The sequence below is a fragment of the Primulina huaijiensis genome, unplaced genomic scaffold (genome assembly GCF_012295235.1).
Source record: "Primulina huaijiensis isolate GDHJ02 unplaced genomic scaffold, ASM1229523v2 scaffold39093_ERROPOS115441, whole genome shotgun sequence".
Lineage (NCBI taxonomy): Eukaryota > Viridiplantae > Streptophyta > Magnoliopsida > Lamiales > Gesneriaceae > Primulina > Primulina huaijiensis.
In genome coordinates, this window is record NW_027359180.1 from 82,654 (window position 1) to 95,917 (window position 13,264).

At 33.2% G+C, this 13,264-nt stretch overlaps 1 protein-coding gene and 1 long non-coding RNA gene across 2 annotated transcripts; one reads left to right on the top strand and one right to left on the bottom strand.

The window, feature by feature from the left end:
* Positions 1-1,971: 1,971 nt before the first annotated feature.
* LOC140968995 (protein PLASTID TRANSCRIPTIONALLY ACTIVE 7) lies at positions 1,972-3,413 on the top strand. Its single transcript, XM_073430210.1, has 4 exons — positions 1,972-2,067; positions 2,148-2,204; positions 2,312-2,374; positions 2,776-3,413. Exons 1-4 carry the CDS (start codon positions 2,014-2,016, stop codon positions 3,103-3,105), a joined length of 504 nt encoding a protein of 167 aa, XP_073286311.1. The 5' UTR covers positions 1,972-2,013; the 3' UTR covers positions 3,106-3,413.
* Positions 3,414-4,807: 1,394 nt separating this feature from the next.
* On the bottom strand, positions 4,808-6,058 carry LOC140968990 (uncharacterized). The gene is made up of 3 exons (XR_012173858.1): positions 5,920-6,058; positions 5,779-5,834; positions 4,808-5,204 (listed from the first exon to the last, which is right to left on the bottom strand). It is a non-coding gene; the product is annotated as an uncharacterized lncRNA (long non-coding RNA).
* Positions 6,059-13,264: the final 7,206 nt, after the last annotated feature.

Genomic DNA, 13,264 nt, shown 5'->3' on the forward strand with positions numbered 1-13,264 from the left:
GGTGGCTAGATCGGAGGATTTGAGCTAGCCGACGATGTAAGAGAATTTCCTAGCCTTGGACCAGACCCTGGTGGATATGATTCATGGTCTAATGTGGCTCGAACCCTGCTGGACTTGACCACGAATCCGATCGAGCGAGTTGTTTCAAGTTTGGTCGCGGGTGGGATTCTTTTGGTGACTCTCGAGTTTGTGTGTCTTACGGCGTGCATGGGGTTGTGAGCTTGGGTTAGGTCGGTCCAGGAGGGTCCTGAGGTGGGCTAGGAAGGGTTGGTCCAAGGCTCGTTCGAGCTGGTAGGGTCTAGAGTCGAAGGTTTGCAATGTTAAGGCATTAGGGTTTGTGGGTGTAACGCGCTGGAAATTTCCAGCAACTTCCAGGCATGATTCATGGGTCATAAGTGGTCTGGAATGAGTGGTTTAGATGCTATTCATGTAGGTTCGAGTTGGGAAAAATTTGGTTAAGTTTCGGATTTATTCGGATTAAAACCGGAACCTCGGTCCAAGTTTTAAAACGAATCATATAAGTTTTGAAATGAGCTCGAGTTTAAGTCTAAGAAATTCTTATATTATTTTTTGAGGTGTTTTAAGAAGTTTGGTAAGCTTCGGTTCGAAATTTCGAAGTTCAGGGATAAAATGGTCAATTAGGGTTTTCAAGAACAAGATGGTCATTTTGCACCCGTGTCGAGTTTTTAGTCCTGGCAGCGTCCAAAACACATTTTGACATGTTTTAAATTTATATGTTACCATGAATATGACTTTTTATGAAATTATGAAAAATACGTTGCATGCTTGGTTTTAAGAAAAATTACGTATATGCATTATTTTTATAAGTGATAAAAATGATGACACGTTTGAAGGAAAGGAGTTGGTTGTGACTAATATGTGTATGTATACGATGAGCTGTAAGGCCAAAGCTCAGTGGATGAGTAATAATGTCGCTGATGTCCCCGCCACCGGATGCCACGTTTATACGTAAGATGGATTTATCGAATAAAGCTGATACGAACGTCACAACTAATGAACGAAATTCAAATAAAAGATATGAACACGTATATAATGATATGTTGAGACCTGCTTTGACACATATGCTTTATTGTGTTTACGTTTACGCTTTTAAGATTATGAAATGTATGTTGATTACAGTACTTTTCACTGTTGCATGTTATATATATGTACTTGTTATAACGTTACAGGTGTGTTGAGTCTTTAGACTCACAAGGTGTGAATGATGCAGGTGAGCATATTGATCAGGAGGTTGGAGGTACCGAAGACTTGGTAGACAGAGTTGGATGTGTGCACGCTAACCCGAGGACCTTATTTCTTCCGCACATCATGCTTATAAGATAGGAATGATTTGGATTTTTTTTATACGCTTTCGTTTTATATGTTGATGGTTGCTAAGATTTTTGCATGCTTCGCTTTTGAATTATTTTGCTCGACAATCTAGGATTTGACGTTCATCATATTTTTAACTGCAGTGTTTTCACTGATAGTTGAATACTTTATTTTTAAAATATGAAATTTTCAGCTTTTATCGCATGCATGCTTAAAGATGTATATTTTCGAAAATGAGTTTTTTTTAAAAAAAAAATTCTATTATTATTTTAAGTAGTAGATATTTCAGACAATTTCCCAATCCATGTCATCATATCTAATATAACTAAAAATTTGTTAGGCCCACCCCGACAAATAGACGAGTTGGGTTAACAATTTTTCAACCCGCCCAAATGGTGAGTTGCGGGTTTACCCACCCCACTAGATTGTTTTGATTGCTCTATTGAAATTTGATAAAATAGATGACCAAAATTATAAAAAGATAATAAATATATAGAGAAAAAAATACAATTTTCTCATAGGTAGTGAAGATAAAAACGGGCCTAAGTCCCTTACTAAGACCAAGTATATAAACTTGTTGGACTATAAATGGGCTAGATCTGCCACTCGTTTCTGGCCCAGTTTTTCGAAGCCCCAAATGCAGGAAATAAAAGCAAGAAAAGATAGGATAAGTTTGCTCCAATGGCTGCGTTATCATCAACCTGCAATGGCTTATCATATTTCCATTGTTTTCCCGTAAATAATTTGCTGAAGCTTTCTCGGTCGTTTTTCTTAACGAAAGTGTTTTTTATGATAATTTTTATGTTTATTTGTAGAAAGTTGAAGTGAAATCAGAGAATAAATGGCGATTGAGCTGTGTTATAAGGTCACGGGTATGGAGATGTTTGCATTTTTCATTTATTCAAAATTTACTTTTTCGTGTGGAATTAATTTTCCTTACGCATATGTTATTCCCTGGTGCTACGTGTTTATTTGACAGGATGGTTCGATTTCTCAAAATTCAGGCCGCAGCAACAGGAAAATCTGGAGGCGGAGAAAATTGGTATGCTTGGACCCTAATTTTTGTTCTTTATTCAGTCAGTAAGATATTTGAGCTAAGTTTGCTACGATTGTGTTGTTGAAATGATATATTTTGTTGTGAAAGAAAGTAGGAACAACCGGATTTGATTTGTGTAATGAGTTAGGGGTTACATATTCCATTGATCCCTTTATTGAGTTCGGGTTTTTAAGTGCTTTTCATAAAAAAATGGAAGCATTTTTAATATTTGAATGTGATAATAAGAACGATTGTATGTTGGTTGACGTGACCATAAAAATTCAGATAATGCCATTATATTTATCCTTCGAAATAAAGTGTTTCATCTTTATTCTTCCATAGTCGAGTTTAAAATTCTGATTTTTGAAAGGGGCATGTCAAGTAGACCACCTTGATATTTGGCACAGGCTAAGAAAGATTATATGTTGGATTCGAAGATGGAAAGAGTTCCTTTTCTTGAGGAGCAGGTGAGGAAGATAAGAGACACAGGGAAGATGTTGACGATGGACATTGAGAGACTCTTATTATCGGAAGACAATAGGTTTGAATTCGTGAATGAGATAGCTGCAGAGGCGAAGCAGTATGTTGAGAACAACCGCGATGAATATGGTGCAAAGAAAGCAATCCTACACGTCATTAGCAATCGGATGAATGATGCTGGATTTTATAGGCCGGAGGCGTACATAGAACCTGATCCTTTCAAGCCAGGTCCTGGGTACCTGAGACAAGAACTATAGGTATATTTTTATTGTCTGATTTATCGAAAGGGTGGTATTTGTAATATTGTTGGTAATATTGGGTATATCTGAAAGCTAATCTCAATTCCAATTCGCTGGGAACTACTACATAAATGTGGATTATGCAAAGTATTGTCAATTTCATTGAAGAGGACCTAGTTTTCCCTGTTGTACTGGTCCTTAGTGTCTTTTAACTTGGGCTGTTTCGAGTTTTGGGATAGTAATGGCGGTTGCTATATCTTTTTGAAACCTTTTTGTATCCTCTGTTTTGTATTGGCTTGGAAAGAAGCAAATTTTCTCCTTTGTTATTTTTGTGGCATTTGCTCTTGGTTGAGAAGTGATTTTGGCTGCGATAGCTTCATTCCAATGGTATTCACTTTGTTCCCTAACTATGTACCGTGGCGGTTCACAAGAAAAATTGAACATTGCTATTATAGTAATTCTGTGCTCTTTTTTGTCCATATCACTCACACGAATGAAAGTGTTAGGACTTTGGAGGCTGGATAGGATGCACTTAAATATTTTGCTATCCAAAGGATAATAGATACCTGGACAGTTTCACTCGTCCAGCATAGATTTTTCTGAACCGGTGAAATATCATCAGTAAAGAAAATTTATGTGATGATTTCTGATTCTTTATCCGATTTTGAATAGGTTCCGGATAGTGATTGGAACTATTCGTTATACGTGACAAGCTAGTGGTCGAAACTTTGTATTCAGTTCCATGATAGCATCAATTTTTTCGCTGACTAGAAGCGCGAAATATATGTGGAAACAGACTCTTGAATGCATTGGATTTTCAGTTCTCGCAGCACTGTGTCAAAAGTGGTATCATTGACTTCGCCATTTTGTTTTAAACAATTCATTCACTTTCCTTGTCAAATACCATCAACCAATTGCTCCGCCAGTTGACTATTAATTAGATCATTACATGGCCTTTAGGACGAGTCACTTGTGAAATGGAATGTGGGACTGTATGCATGAATTTGGAATCTCTTCCACGTACCTACAAAATCAGGCATGCTTGGTTCTACTTTTTTTTTTTGGGGGGGTTGGAATTTTGGGAGATAATTGAATCTATTTATGAATACAAGGCATCTGTGGATTTATATTTCGAATCAATTTTTAGTAGAGAAAACAATATTTTAGTCCTCCAAGTTGACATATTTTATGTTTGGTCTTTCAGTTTGTCAAAGTTGTGTTTTAGTTTTATAGTTATTATTTTTTTATTCTTATTTCGTCGGATCGCTGACATAACATTGTAAAATGCTGACTTGACATTGAAAATTAATTATGTGTACAACGTCATGTCAGAACTTCGGTGAAATAAGACTAAAAAACATCAAAAACCAAATTTATGGATTGAAACTCAACTTTGACAAGTTTGAGAACAAAAAAATGATAACTTAGAGGATTACCAAAATAACATGACAACTTAGATCAGTTAATTAACTATTCTCATATTTAGTATAAATTAAAGTGAAGACATTAAATATTTTGTTTTATAGGTTTTATTAGTTTATATTTGAATTAATGCAAGTGAAATCGAGCAGGTGATAGTTGTATATGCACATCATCAGAATGACTAAAATTAGGGGAAAAATACAAATTAGTAAACGAAAACCATGAATTGATCCACGACATGACTAAAATGTAAATTATGCAAGATATAAGATTAAAAAAAAAGTAATTTTCTCTTAAATTTCAGGTTAAACCGTGGTACAAAATTACTCATCGATCGATTAAATTCTTGGAACCGATTCTTGCATGCTTGTCCTGATACCAGAAGGATAACACGTGAAGGAATTTTTGAAGCTGCATGGTTTTATTTTCTTATTATCATATATAATATAATAACATAAATGCATTGCAAGATTGGAAGCCATACTTAGTGCTATAATGTCTAACATCGGCAATCCTTTAAACCAGAAATTAACCGCAAGGCTAAGTTAATAGAGATATGTATATAGTCAAGGGTTTTTGCTGCCGCCACCACCTCTCTTTCCTCTCGATTCATGCTTCGGATTAGCGCCCGCGTAGTCATAATCGAACACATTCTGAAATCCCATAAGTTTTCTTGAATTTTCTTGGATTCCAACCTGCAACAAACATGTTTTCTCAAGAAACATATATCACTTGATGTTTGGTGGGGTTCGAGTTTTTGGCCTAATTTAAATGCAGAAAAGGTGACAGCTAATTAAACACCTTGAACGTGCAAGATTTTGGTTCATTAACTCGTCAAACTAACTCTGGTTCTAGTGTACTGGTACATCTTTGAAAAGAAAATAAAAACGAGAATTACATATATTAGTCGTGATTCGGGAACATTCTTGCACGCATTGCTCGACTAACATTCAACGTAAGTACAGAAAAAACCATAAAAATCATGGACTTTATTTAAACTCAAGAAAACTTTACGGGATTAATCAAACTGACATCGAACGCATTCCAGAAGTTGATTTCCGGCATTCTTAAAAGCAAGAGCTGGATCTCTGAAAGCATTTTGAAGCTACTATCATGTTTAGATATTAAAAGAGGCTAGAGGCTTGACCAGAGAAATCAAAATAAAAGGGTTTCGATTTATGTTGAAAATGGGTGCTTTCTTAAATAAGATTTAGGTGAAAATATACAATTTTAGTACAAAAGTAAAATTCATAAATTCATCAAGTTTACCTTTGGAAGTAAGTGGACAGGATTAATGACATCAATGCAAGAGCCTCCAATCTTGGCTACAAAAAGAAGAGTAAGCAACTTAGACGTCGTAAAATTACATCTCCCAGTGTACCACTATATATATACAGATAGCTTAATCACCTGCTGATAACATCATAAATAAAGAGAGATTGAAAATTAAAATAGAGGATTTTATTCTTGCGTACTTCATGGCTTTCTGTAAGGTCTAATTTAATTATACTATGCTTCTCATATATTTTGAGAGGCCGGGGGGGAGAAATAAGGAAGAGGGCTGTTCTTATAAAGTGTCGATTTTGGCGTCAGACTTACTGTTTAGACAATAAAATTTTCGACATATAAGCAATGCAAATTACATGCATCACATCTACGATAAACATCTTTTTAAAAAGTGCAAGTGAATTAAGAATTTTTGGGATTTGAATGGACAAAATTATGAGACTTTAATTCAAGAATTAATCAGAGGATATTTTGCACTAGAATCATTGCAATTTCTAGTGTGAATATGCATGTGTTGTTAGTTCATGAACGATTATGTTATTCTTGGAGCACTACCTCAATGATGCATCTAAGGCTAGATACCACATCTATTATTAAACACTAAAATTCGTATTAAGTTTATGATACTGATTTCTAATCCGACTCAGTACATGAAAAATCTGTGCGTCTCGCGGTTCCATTCTATATATCGATATATTCCGGGTTTCATCACCTTTTGGTGAGGTTCGAATCATTTGAGTGACGGGGTGGTCAAGGCAAGGACTAACAAATGAAATGCAAGTGCATGTACGTCGGTCACGAGAGTTCAAGCTAAGAGATTTGAATTAAGAANAAATAATTAGTAACACGTATGAAATTGTCATTAACATCTTATAATGACATTAAAAAATGTCAGGAAGTTTAAGACGACATTGGAATAGAGGACATTTGTTGGAGGTGTCACTAAAACTTAAATGTCACTAAATATTGAATATGATGACATTTATGAATGTCACCATAAGCATTTGTTCTTGTAGTGAGACTTAATCAGAGGATATTTTGCACTAGAATCATTGCAATTTCTAGTGTGAATATGCATGAACGATTATGTTATTCTTGGAGCACTACCTCAATGATGCATCTAAGGCTAGATACCACATCTATTATTAAACACAAAAATTCGTATGAGATGGTCTCAAGAGTTAAGTTTATGATACTGATTTCTAATCGACTCGGTCCATGAAAAATATGTGCGTCTCGCGGTTCCATTCTATATATCGATATATTCTGGGTTTCATCACCTTTTGGTGAGGTTCGAATCATTTGAGTGACGGGGTGGTCAAGGCAAGGACTAACAAATGAAATGCAAGTGTACGTCGGTCACGAGAGTTCAAGCTAAGAGATTTGAATTAAGAAGCCCCTCTTTACTCTTAGTGGTTCATGTAAGGAGAAATTTGTATATTCACTAATGATTGTGAAACTAGAGTGGTCCAACTCATTAAAGCAATCCAAGCGATACCAGTAAGCNACAACTTTTGTCTTCGATTATTTTGATAATTATTTATCCATTTAGCGAGATAATTATTGCTCTTTATCTATTCCACGGTGCCTTTCATCAACATACATATATTGGTTTTCATAACTTAGGACAAATTCTTGTCTTCCAATGAAATCAGTGAGAATCATTTATTAGGAGTTGACATTTTTGGAGGGCATTAGTGGAACCACTTTTAAAAGTTAANTATGTCATATTTCTTGTGACAAAAGCGTGTGCGCCTGTTTTTAATCACTAAATAAAAATATATATTACTGTAAATACACTAAGCATATTTTGGTCAAATAATATGGAAGTCAATACAGAACAATTTGGTAACAAGCTCAAAAATCTAATATATCATAAGCAAATAGAGATTGAAAACTTTGGTGAGTATGCAACTGGATCTTGAAGAAAGACCTATCAATATCGGGTGTAGTGTCTTCAAACATCATAGCATTCCTGGCCGGCAGTTCATATGTGATAAATTGTCACAGATAAAGTCAACCCTTACAATTACTTAGTAATCCCTAAGGTACCTCAGAATGACTCACTACAAGAATAAATGCTTATAGTGGCATTCATAAATGTCATCATATTCAATATTTAGTGACATTTATGTTTTAGTGACACCTCCAACAAATGTCCTCTATTACAATGTCGTCTTAAACTTCCTGACATTTTTTAATTTCATTATAAGATGTTAATGACAACTTCATACATGCTACTAATTATTCATATAATGACAATTTTAAATATCAGGAAAACTCATGTTTTAAATACACTTATACATGCCTTGTTATTATAGTAATAATGACAAATTTATATGTCAGTTAAAATTATTTATAATGACAATTAAAATTGTCGTGTATGTTATTTATAGTGACAATAACAAATGTGGGAATATTTGGGTTGGATAAATATTTGAGGAGAGAAACATATATATAAAATAAATGTGGGAATAAAAAAACATATTAGATTAGTTATCGTGACATTTTTAATTAATGTCATTTTTTATATGGAAGGAAACAAATATTTTCCCTCCTCCAATATTTATCCAACCCAAATATTCCCACATTTATTTATAGTGACAAATTTTAGTTTTTTAATGATTTTTTACGATATTGGAAAAATAATTGTTTCCCTCCATATAAAAAATGACATCAATTAAAAATGTCAGGATAACTAATCTAATATGTTTTTTTTATTTTACACATTATTAATTTTTTACAAGTGTCATTAGTACGTATTTGTAACAACTTTTAATTAAAAGTGTCTACAAAAAAGTGTCACAATAAAAATTTATTGTTGTAGTGACTTGTTGAACCATTTGAGAGCCCTTAGAAGAATTGTCATATCATATCTTATCCCCATCCAATTCTAGACTCGGCTCCATAATTCCTTGCTGGAGTATCATTCAAAGAATAGATGATCAAGACTGTCCATACTTGTATATCAGAGGCAACAGCGTACTTTTATCCAGCATGAAAAGACAATCTATAATGGGTGGGAATTCTTCCCTGCATGTGCACCAAGACAATGTGTGAAGGCATGCTTTGGTGTGAGATAGACATCATACCACTGAAGCCCATGGAATCATACGCCGAATAGGTCAGAAGAACTGATAAGCTTTGCTATAGCACCACAGGGGTGGTGTGAAAACATAGATTCAAGCCAAAAAGTTGCAAGATCAGAAAAGTTTGTACCCGCCAAGAGTTCATCCCTGATCATGAGAATACGCTTGATAAGAGGTGAATCAAATGTTGGATCAATTTTATTTATATGAGCTTATATGTGAATAATTTATGTGTTGTGAGTTGGCTATTGAGTTAAGCTCAAAATAAAATGATCAACTAATATGTCGGGCTCTTGGGTTTTAATATATCTAATAGGTTGTGCTCTTTTAATTTGTAGAGATATAAGTGTAATTTCTGTTTTTATGATGGGCTAAAACAGAAATATCAGAAGATAATGATAAAGATTATCTATATATGAGTCATGGTCCCAAAATCACTCGGCATCATGTTTTCTATTTCTTTCTTTTTAAGAAAATAGTTCATAAGAGAAAAATAAAGGATTCTCTCACCGCATAGATATGGAATATCAAGACACGTTCTAAAGAATTCAGTATTATGGCTTCAGGTACGCTTCTGCTTAAGTTTTATGTCAAATTCTTGATGATTTAGCGTGAAGATTATGTGGTTTATGAATTTTCCTCAGTCAATCATACTTAAATCATTGAGATTTGTTTAAAGTTTTTGGATATTATTTGGTACTAGATCTGGAAAAGGAATTTTTTTAACAAAAATTTCATATAGCTTCAGATTTAAAAAAAATTTTGGTTGAAAAAATCTTTTAAAGTTCCCGTTTGAAAAAGAGATTTTGGTTGAAATATTTTAGAGAAAAATCAAAAAAAAATTTGGGTTAAAAATTTTCTCCAAAATCGATCTGCGGCGCGGCGCGGCGCGGCGCGGCGCGCCCATCAGTATTCACCTCTTATATGAAATTAATTTTATTTTGAAATACAAAAAAATTTTGATACATGTGATTTATATGAATATTGATAGGCCAAAAAGAATGTTAATATTTAATATAATTACTTATACACTTACGGTGGTAAACATGTGATAGTTGTTCGGTTTTCATGTGAATAATAAAGCGGCCCAAATGAAGGTTGTTATTTGACATGAGAGTTACTATCAGTGTTTTACTACTGCATTAGGATATTACTTACAAGTTAATCTGTTGTCCAAAGATAAAACATTAATGGAGTGCTAGATATCTTGTTTATGGGGTTTACGTCATTTAAATTTATTGATTATTTTATTTGGATATTTGGTTGAGCATGTATATTTGATTTTTTTTGTTCTCTATTCAGATTTGACTCCTACAAATATTTATTCCAACATAAATTCTATTTCTATATTAAATGGCTCGAATTTTAAATCGTGGCAAGATAATTTATTGATAGTTCTCGGAGTCATGGATTCGGACCTTACGATTAGGGTTGACTCTCCTCCCGACATTAAGGATAAGAGTACCTTTGATTAAAAAAGAGAGTTTGAAAGATGGAAGTGGTCGAATCGCATGTGTATGATGATTATGAAGAGGGTCATCCCATAAACATTCAAGGTCATGGAGCTAAATATGAAAAGTCTGAAATTGGTTCACTTTTGGCAAGCCTCATTTCAATGAGGTATAGGGGTAAGGGCAACATCATGGATACATTATGAAAATATATCATCTTGCTTCAAGGTTGAAAGCACGAAATCTTGACCTCTCTAAAGACTTGTTGGTGCATTTGGTTTTGATATATATTCCCCCATAGTTCATTCAGTTTAAGGTGAGCTATAACTGTCAGAAAGAGACTTCATCTCTGAATGAGCTCATCTCGCACTGTGTTCAGGAAGATGAAAGATTGAAGCAAGACAAGACAGAAAGTTCTCATTATGCCTCTATCTCAAAGGATAAAGGAAAGAAAAGGAAGGATAAGGAAACTACGAATACACAGCCTTCGAAGAAACAATAGAAGAATCCTAGTGATTCTCAAAGTGCTGGTTGTTTATTCTACGGCAGAGTTGGGCATATGAAGAAGCAATGCACCAATTACCACACATGACGTGCTAAGAAAGGTATGATTCTGAATATGATTTGTTATGAGGTTAATTTAACTTTCAGTGCCTAGACACACGTGGTGGATGGATTCTTGTGAAACAACTAACATCAGTGTGTCTATGCAAGTTCGCTTGGATTGCTGAAAACCAATTGATACTGAAAGATTTATCTACATTGATGACGACAAAAAAGTTGAAGTTGAGGCAATAGGAAAATTTATATTATTGTTAAATATCGGAATATATTTGGGTATTTATGAACATTTGGTGTACCTTATTTTAGACGGAATTTGATTTCTATTTCTGCATTGGACAAATTCGGTGATTCTTGTTCATTTGGAAATGGAATATTGGTTTGTTTTATGATTCAAAATTGGTTTGTTCTGGTTCTTTATTAGGATACGATAATCTTTACTATTTGGATGATATTGCTTCATTTAATGAATCCCTGCAAAGAAGTAGAGACATTAAAAAAAATTAACCAGTGATAATTCAGCATGACACAAGAGATTGGGTCATATCTCTGAAAAGTATAAGGTGGCTTGTGTCAATGAAATTCTCAAACCTTTAGACTACACAGTTTTTAATAATTGTGTTAATTGTATAAAGGAAAAACAAACCAACAAAAGGAGATTTGAAGCTAACGGGTATTCAGGCGTCTTAGAACTTATACATAATGATATTTGTAGACCATTCCCTTCGGTTTCATGGAATGGCCAGAAGTATTTTATACGTTCACATATGGTTTTTCAAGATATGGTTTATTTATCTCATTCATGAAAATGCAGATTTATTGGATGTGTTAAAAAATTATAAAGCTGAAGTTGAAATTAAAATGCTAATTATTTTTAAATGATGAAATAAAAGAAAAATAAAGAGAGAAATATTATGAACTAAAAAATTTGTTCATAGAATGAGGGATATCTCAATTCATTACAATGCACCCCTATTTATAGCCAAATTTTGGGAGACAACCACAAATAAAATATTATTTTTTTACACATAAGTCTTCATTGGTGTTCCAAGATATTATATTATATTACACATCACTTTTGAAAATCTTCTTCTCCGAATTTGCTTCTTCACATAAAAAAAAACATGTGGATAATTGAGTTGTCTAGTTGTGGTATTTTTTTCAAACCATTTGACCAAGTAATTTGAGAGATATGGTCAAAATACTAGAGCATGGTAAAACTGCCACTCCTTTGGTAACTTTATTTGTTGCTTAATTTGATCCCAATTGTGAGAGGATTTTTATCTCATGCTTGTCAACAATATTGTAGATATTATAATCAACTTTCTACAGGTCCAAGAATCATCTTAATCCCATTTGCAACGCCAAGTTTATTCTTGTTTTATCGAACCTGTAAAAATAGTAAAAACTTATAATTACACAACAACTTATTTTTTATACAATTTATTATAAAACATATAATATTTAAACATTTAATAAAACAAAAACTATAAATTTATATTATAAAACATTTATTTAATGTATAATTTTTATATTTATCACACCCCCAACCAACTTATTGCTAGTCCCTAGCAATTTAAGCGTTAATAGCAATACAAAACATATTGATTAATTTAAATAGAAATGTAATCGAAACTATCCAAGTGTTTAAATTAAATTTGAAAACTGTCAAAGTTATATCAAGATCATTATAATTATAATTTATGAAATAATCTGAGCTGATCAATTCAAAGCTTATTTTCAAGTAATTAAATGTACATGGTCTTCAGAAATTCCTAATAAGAGTCTCAACTCCATATCCTCACAGGTTAATAAATGTTTCAATTCAGGGGAACGATTTCTCTCATGGAGTTGGAATACAGATAAATACTCCGGAAAATGGACAGAATGCAGACAGACAAACGAGCCAAACTAATCAAAGATAGGAAATCCATTGATTCAAAATCTAGTTGTTCTTATTATATATTTTTTCCTAATCTTTTTTTCCATAACATCATGGAATCAGACTAATTTTATGCTTCTTGACCACATATTTATTTAATTTGTACAATAAATTTCTCTCTTTTTTTTTTCTTTTATGAGAGATAAATGGGTCGTAGCATATAACTTAAAAATTACATAGATCTTCAACATCTTTCTTTTTGTTTTTTTTTTTTTCAGGAAATATTATTTTTTTTTTAAAATAAGAACTCAAGATCTAAACAATAGATAGCCTCTCTCATGATCAATAAAGACTCGAAAGCTGTTTTCTCAGTCCTCTCTACTCACTCACAAAATATGTGTGAGTTTAAAATTTTAGGCACTCTTATAAGGTATATCTTGGGCCATATACTTTAATACCTGATTTTATCACAATGGTTAATCACT